General features: G+C 42.6%; 1 protein-coding gene across 1 annotated transcript; it reads right to left on the minus strand.

The window, feature by feature from the left end:
• Positions 1-284: 284 nt before the first annotated feature.
• Positions 285-7,592, minus strand: LOC143032041 (uncharacterized). Its single transcript, XM_076196509.1, has 4 exons — positions 6,536-7,592; positions 5,429-5,553; positions 2,991-3,210; positions 285-452 (listed from the first exon to the last, which is right to left on the minus strand). The coding sequence occupies exons 1-4, from the start codon at positions 7,097-7,099 to the stop codon at positions 345-347; spliced, it is 1,017 nt and encodes a 338-aa protein (XP_076052624.1). The 5' UTR covers positions 7,100-7,592; the 3' UTR covers positions 285-344.
• Positions 7,593-8,261: the final 669 nt, after the last annotated feature.

Raw genomic sequence — 8,261 nt, forward strand, 5'->3', positions numbered from 1 at the left:
CTTAATCGTTATATTTGTTTTTAAGTGTTCTTGATTGTCTTTTCTTTTAATGTTTGTGTTTTTACGCGTTATTTTATTTTGGCTTATTAAAGAAATTAATTCTAAACAATGTCCTTACCATCTGACCAAATTCTCGACATTCTCTCCCCTCCCCTTTCTTCGGGGAACATGTTGCTCCTGTGAATTGCGCATAGTTGAGCGATTTTGTTCTCCTACACTTCCAGAAGATTCCAAGGACGTAAAATCAGGTGTAAAATCGGGTGTAAAATCAGGAATACGAACCGGTAAAAGATGCCTTATACTGTTTTTCCTTCATTTTCTACTTTCATCATAAACTGTATACATTACCTGTTATCCAGCATCTGGCAACCTACCCGTAGGTTCGTCAGTAATCCCACTGCACCTATTTCTGTCAGTTGGTTCCCACTAATATCCAACAGCGTAAGGGTTGTCTGGAATGAGATGAACAGCTTTTTACAAAATAATGGCCATCTATGTATGTGACATAATATTTACAATATGTATTTTAATAACAATCGACATACATAATTGCTTTGACCAAGATTAACAACTTAAATTTACAACAATGCCATAAGCACTAAGAGGTAACTAGCAGTGGCGGTGTGTTGCCACAAACTAATGATGGAGGGACCTTTCAGGAGCTGCTGGGAAGGTGCGACATGCAGGCACTGGAAAATTTCACACACACACACACACACACACACACACATAAAGGAACAGATGGCCACATACGTGTAAATTTGGAGTAAAGATCCGACCATGATGACATGGGCCAGAGTGCAGGTCCCTTGATAAACGATCTAAGTTCCCTGGAGCGTGCAATCGGGAATGCCCGAGGTTCTGGAGTGTGTGCAAAGGAATCATTCAGAATACAAGTCCTGTCCACGGGGCCTTAGATGGAGCCTCATGAAGGATGGAATAAAAGACGAAAGACACATTGAACTAGCAGCAACCCATCCCATCCCCACCCAAGGGGCTGGGTGGGGACAACCCCTCCCTACCCTTCGGACCACCGCTCCCTCTGTTTTTCCTTCCGTTTCCACCCTCTCTCCCTCCACACCCCCTCCCTCTGATTCCTCCACCTCCTCCTCCACTTCCTCCTCCAAGAAGGCTGCGCAAGAACCTAACCTAAGGCAATCACCCTCCAAGTCCAGGGCATCCAAACTCGAATCCTTTCAACGTAGCAATCGCTCACGCTCCCCAATCCTGAGCCCTCGCTCTTCCTCCTCGTCAGGGGCAAACAAATCCTCCTCCGGGCTCCCGCGCCGCGTGGCCATACTACGAGCTAGCCCGACCGGGAGGCCTAAGTTTAACCTGACTAAGCTCACAAAGGAGACGCTGCGAGACATAATCCCCTTCACCAGCATTACTCCAGACACTGTCCAGTCAAACGATAGTGCATCCTCATCCTCCTCCGACAGCGAAGTGCTTACCCCCCAAGCCCCTAAAGCTAACTAAACTTCCTTCCAAAAACTCACTCCAGTTAGTAGGGCTCACTGAAGCCAACTACTCCTATGGATAGATTGGATTTATGTGTGTACTACCAGAACGTCCGTGACTGGACCCACAAAGGACCAGCACCTTGTTAGAGATTGCCAGACACGGTCCTGATGTCATTTGTTTGACTTCGATGGGTGATCCAGCCCCCCCGACTCTCTTCCCAAGATTCGAGGCTTCAACACTTGGAGTCGGGGTCTTGCTTTGCACTCGGGCGTCTGCATTCAAGCCATGAAGTCCCTCCAGGCAACTATACTTGATCAATTTCATTATGGGCAGATGCTCGCGATCAAGTTGAGCACCATTCGCGATCCCATCCTCCTGTGTACCCTCTACCGCCCTCCCCGTATCCCCTTCCTCCCCTTTGTTGACATTGCCAAGGTGATGTCATACAAAATCCCAACCTTCTTCATTGGCGACTTCAACTGCAGGCATGCTGCCTGCAGTCCTGGAACGCACAGCAGCAGCTCAGTGAGTCGGCAACTGCATTCTCTTACTTTACTTCACCGGCTGAAGTTCCTAGGTCCGGACTTTCACACATTCATAGGTCATGGATTGCAGGGTAAGCCCGACCTGGTGTTCTCCAACAGCCGAGCTTTCTTCCTCAACTCTACTCTCTCATCCGGTGCCCCCACACTCTCAGACCACATACCCTTAATCCTTCGCATCTCCACCTCACCCATCCTTATCCCCAGTGAGCCCGAGCCTGACGCTACAGTCAGGCCGACTGGGAAGGTTTCAAAAACACACTCACGACATACACCAACACAAACATGAACAACGCTCCACATGCGGCGATAGAGCAGGAATGGCGCTCACTTACAAAATTTGTCAAAAACGCTGTAAAAAAAAACACATTCCTAGTACAAAGGACCGAAAGGTTGCCACGTTCACCGCAAATCACAAATCGCAGAGCTATCCCTGCCTAGGCTAGGATGCCGCATTGGAAACATATCTGGTCCTAATTATAGCATTACACTTACATCATCCACGACAGGTAGAAGTAAACTGAACGTAGCTTTGCAACACAAAAGTTAAACTTCAGCGTAGTGACATGCTTTATCGGCCGAGGGAATATTATTATACTTGTGAACAGTGGTGGATTCTCCCTTCCCTCCCAGGTACCCCGAGAGAATGAAATCGCCTGCCTGACTCCCACAAACGGGAACCAAGTCTAAAAATGTGACTTCGCCCAATTCTACCTCGCCCTTAACCCATTCAACTCCGATGACAAGATGTCTTGTCATTTGGTCAAATAAAACAAAAAATCATAAAACACCAAAATGTTTGATCAAACACCAGAAAAATATGACGTCAATCCTCGCTTCGCTGCGAGCGAAGCGAGGACTGACGTCATATTTTTCTGGTGTTTGATCAAACATTTTGGTGTTTTATGATTTTTTGTTTTATTTGACCAAATGACAAGACATCTTGTCATCGGAGTTGAATGGGTTAAGTAGTACCCAACTCACCTGGACAGCAAGTAGAGCTTGCGGGTCAAGGACCAGGGCGTCCCCTTGCGGAATGCGCTGATGGTCGAGGGCGAGATGGTCCAGGGGCGGCGCCAGGCCCTCCAGGACTCCAATGCGGTTGCCCGAAGCCAGCAGCTTCAGTAGGCGAGGCTGCCGGTCCAAACCCTCCAACCTTCGTCGGGGGTTGGAGACGGCATTAGATAAATAGGGTCGACACAATCTGTGATCCGCCAGAACATATACATATACACCATGCATACATTATATATATATATATATATATTACAAAGGCGGAGCATGCCGACAGGAGCCCTTTTGATCCATATCTAGGTCGGATGCAAAACAAAAAAAAAATCATATTAATAATAAATTAAAACTATAATAATGTAAAAATAACAAATAAAATACATAAATAAATGCATACGTATAGTTTAATAACAAACAAAAAGGTAAATAGTAAATGATAATAATTTGACATATAACTAATAATAAATGAAAATCAGACAGACAAATGATAACAAAACAAAAACAAATAATATAACATAAATTATAATCATTACAGCATCTTACTTAGGTATTTATCTAAATGATTCTTAAAGCTTCGAACTGAACTACATTGCACTACCTGTGCAGGAAGTTTATTCCATTCATTAACTACACGGTTGGCAAAGTTGTTTCTACCTACTTCCAAATTGAATCTATTTCCGGACAGTTTGAGACCATTGTTTCTTGTCTGATTCTCATTCAATGTGAAAATTTGGTCACTTTTGATGTTGTCAATTCCCTTTAAGATCTTAAAGACCTGTATCAAGTCACCTCTGAGTCTACGCTTTTTTAGGGAAAACAGATTCATGTGCTTAAGTCGATTTTCATATGATTTATTTTTTATATTTGGAATGAGTTTTGTGGCTCGCCGTTGTACTTTTTCCAGTCTCTCAATGTCTTTAATGAGATTCGGTGACCATACGGAAACAGCATATTCCAAATGTGGACGAACTAACGATTTATATAGCTTGTTAATGAGTGATGGACTTTTGAAATCAAAAGATCGCGCAATCAATCCCAGAATCTTATTTGCTTTCTCAGAGGCTGAAATACACTGCTTGGATGATTTGAGGTCGTTACTGATAATTACGCCGAGATCTTTTTCACTATCCACTTTTGTTAACGAATTTCCAAATAACTTGTAATCGTACTTACTGTTATTTTTACCTATGTGCATTACCTTGCATTTACTTGTGTTAAATTTCATTAGCCACTTTTCAGACCATTGCTGTAATTGATCTAAATCTTCTTGAATATCTAATTGGTTTGAGTGATCATTTGCCACTCCGCACAGTTTTGTATCATCAGCAAATTTGGAAACAGTAGATTTTAGTCCATGGTCTATATCATTTATATATATATATATATATATATATATATATATTTATATATATATATATATATATATGTGTGTGTGTGTGTGTGTGTGTATATGTGTGTGTGTATATATATATATATGTATAAATATATATATATATACATACATATATACATATATTTACCCTCCAACTATATGGGATACGAATGCTGTTGATCAAGTCTGCTGAAATAGGCCCATGTTGCCGATAACTTGTTCTGTGTGAACCAACGTTAAGCAGAATCTCCTTAAATGGGTAACTGCGCTGGTATTCTTAGCCAAGAACCTTATGATGACCATCCATCCATCCATTCCCTGTGTTAAACGAAAGCCTCGCCGACCCCGGGTGGTAAAACGGACCAGTTTTTACCACTTCAGAGTACAAGGGATTTTGTTTAGTTGAAGAAAAAAAAAAAAAAAAATATCACCTTGCGGAGGACCGAACAAGATTAAAACACTGAACGAGTCAGCTGAGATAGTTATACCCCTTTCGAGATTATTTTTTTATAGTGGATTTAAACTGGACAAGTTTAGGTATAAGAACGGAATACGCAAAAAATGGTTTACAGACAGAATGGTTAACGAAGGGAAAAGACTTAGTGACGATGTAGTGAGCACTGAAACAAGGTTGTCTTAACCTATTAAACTCCGATGACAAGATGTCTTGTCATTTGGTCAAATTAAACAAAAAATCATAAAACACCAAAATGTTTGATCAAACAGCAGAACAATATGACGTCGCGAGCGAAGCGAGGAGGACTGACGTCATATTTTTCTGGTGTTTGATCAAACATTTTGGTGTTTTATGATTTTTAGTTTAATTTGACCAAATGACAAGACATCTTGTCATCGGAGTTTAATGGGCTAAGAGAAAGTTGAATTTTGTGAAAAAGATGACAATGTTGATAGATATGAAACTGCCTAGTGTAGGCCTTGTGGTCTCTTGCAGTCTTCTCAATTCTTAAGTTCTTATATCGTCTAAATGATACAAACAAGTTATAAGGTGCAAGAAACGCTGCGCGAGTGCAGACCCTACCTAACGATGTCGTTGTGTTGTAGGTAAAGGTGCTGCAGCTTGGGGAGGATGGGAAGGTTGAGGCGGGAAAGATGATTGTGTTGAAGGAAGATGACGGTTGCTCCTCGGCACAGGGCGACGTCCGACTCCTGGAGGTTGGGGGAAGGGTCAGTTCAACTCTCATGTTGGATAGCGTTAAAGAAAAGAATTTTTCGAGGGATCTTTTCCATTTTATGGCATGCAGTTGATTTCTACAACTAAACCCATTCAACTCCGATGACAAGATTCTTGTCATTTGGTCAAATAAAACAAAAAATCATAAAACACCAAAATGTTTGATCAAACACCAGAAAAATATGACGTCAGTCCTCGCTTCGCTCGCAGCGAAGCGAGGATTGACGTCATATTTTTCTGGTGTTTGATCAAACATTTTGGTGTTTTATGATTTTTTGTTTTATTTGACCAAATGACAAGACATCTTGTCATCGGAGTTGGATAGCGTTAAAGAAAAGAATTTTTCGAGGGATCTTTTCCATTTTATGGTATGCAGTTGATTTCTACAACTTAAGAGAGGTAAGAAATGAATATTAATCTGAAACCTAACCTGAGCTGACATAACCTATCCCAACCTAAAAATTCTGCATGCCGTAAAATGGGAAAGACCCGTTTCGTGTTTATATATATATATATATATATATATATATATATATATATATATATATATATATATATATATATATATATTTCGATGGTTCAAATATTTGGCCTCCATCACAGGGATTTTTTTTCCTTTCTTTTTGACCGTCAATAATCTTAATCAATCTTATCTATTTCCCCTTATTAGTTCGTTGTAACAAGACAACAGTAGAAAGCCAACCCCTTCTGCTCTCCTTTTGGTACCCATAAAGTCATGATATTTAGGAAGATGAAACCATCATCCCGTTTTGTATTGTCCGCCAATTTTCCATTAGTTGAGAAAACCCAGAGAGGAACAGAATCTCCGTCAGGTATCTCAGTCCCCTTCACTCTCCTCCATACCCATTGCCGCCTCCAACCCCACTTTCCCCCGAGGTGACTTGGCAATAGCATGGTTAAACTCATGGACAAACGAGACACGCAGGTACGTACAATGCTGGAGATTGCTCTGTCTTGTAGGTGGAGGTGTGTCGCCCTGGCCAGGTGCTCCAAGGCCCGTTGTTGTCGTCGTCGACGACGCTCCTCCTTCCGCGCCCAAGCCTCCTCCCCCTCTTCGCTTCCTTCCGCTTCGCCTCCTTCTGTTGTTTCTCGCTTGCGCGTTTTCTGGAGTTCGGAATTTTCGAGTTCAACCATGGTCGGGGCTATCGTGTCCGCCTCGAAGCCAGTGTTTCCGGGTTCTTGGGCTTCGGGCAGACAAGCAGGTGGAGGTAGATGTATGGCAGATGCTGGGAGCACTACCTCTGAGATTGGGGACCCCTCGTAGGCGGCCAGAGGTGTGGAGACGACGTCTGTCCTACCATTTCCCTGTGGTTTTCTTTCCTGCTGCCTTGGATTATTTGGCTCTTGCTGAAGCTGAGTCTCCTCCTCCTCTTGTTTGTTGCTACGTTCTTGTTTTTGGGGCTTCGCACGCATAGGACAGTGACGCCTGGAGCGGAGTGAATGGGGTGGGCGGTGGACTACCCAGGCCAGTAATGTTTCGATATTCAGGGCTACCATGATAGTCGTTTTAATCCTCGTAGTAAACAGACACCACGGTATCTGACATATAGTAAGGTTCACTGCCTCGTGAACAAAAACATTTTAACCTCGCAGAGTCGCGTACATTTTGCCTTTATTTGCAAAAGCTTTTTTCAAATTGCGCCTCTCCCTTATACGTCTCCTTTGTGACTCGAGAATCAGCAAAGAGGGCTTCATGAACTATTATGCCTTTTACGTCTTTGAGCTCTGGCTCCAGGAATGTTCAGCAGTTCTTTGCCATGAATCAGCCTTGTTCTGTTAGTCCCTGCAGATAACACTGGCGTGGCTTGCTCACGAGTATCGAGTTCAAGTAGGTGACCTGAAATTGGTTGAAATTAAATAGATTAATCATCGGAACAGCTGAGACAAATCCCTTTAGCAAATAGGATGTTAAGAGGTTTATTCCAAAATAACACCAGCTAATGGACTCATTCAGGAGAATATAGGGGAGAACTCAAGTACTTCGAAGAGACTTCGAATAACACCAGAGTTCTTCAGCAGAATCAGACCAGGGAGTGAGGGAGGAACGACAGATTACTTAGACATTTAAATCTACAAAGAAAAAAAAAAAGACTTTAGATGTGCGCGCTGCATCATGTTGGTACAATTTGAACAATTCCATTACGGAACCATTGTATATTAGTCGTAATGTATTACCATTCTACACTGTCAGGTTAATGGAGGTACGGGTCGATGGTCTGATGATTCTCGGGGTGCGTAACGGGAAATAAGTTGAGAACCTCTGAACTTAGCTATTGCAATGCCCTGCGCAAATTCATGTCCAGCAACGACTGACATCATCCGGGTCTTGGTGTTGCTGACCAGCATCGCCCGGGACCTACAGGGAAGACTGATCCAACTCGAGTCCTGGAGGGGATGACCATCTTCCCTCGGAACTTGGAGAGGTTGGCTGGTATGTGCTGGATCCGAGGGGACAAATGTACAACCATGCGCTTACACCCACAAGCAGGGCTTTAAGTCTGAGTCGGTAAAACTATACCGACTCTGGCATTAGTTGAATTTACGCTTTATGTGGGCCTAGTATAGTCGGTAAAGTTATACAATGCACACTCCATATAAAACATAATTGTTTTATACTATGAATTGCAATAAATCTTATCCTCTTATCCTTATGGCTATT

The sequence above is a fragment of the Oratosquilla oratoria genome, chromosome 12 (assembly GCF_046742065.1).
Source record: "Oratosquilla oratoria isolate Oo_2021 chromosome 12, ASM4674206v1, whole genome shotgun sequence".
Lineage (NCBI taxonomy): Eukaryota > Metazoa > Arthropoda > Malacostraca > Stomatopoda > Squillidae > Oratosquilla > Oratosquilla oratoria.

Excerpts from the sequence above, each read along its gene's own strand:
- LOC143032041 (XM_076196509.1), bottom strand. The coding sequence starts at position 7,099 with ATGGTAGCCCTGAATATCGAAACATTACTGGCCTGGGTAGTCCACCGC. Across the intron at positions 5,554-6,535 it reads ACAGAGCAATCTCCAGCATT|TCGGACGTCGCCCTGTGCCG; the intron begins GTACGTACCTGC and ends AACCTCCAGGAG. Across the intron at positions 3,211-5,428 it reads CAACACAACGACATCGTTAG|ATTGTGTCGACCCTATTTAT; the intron begins GTAGGGTCTGCA and ends GGCGGATCACAG.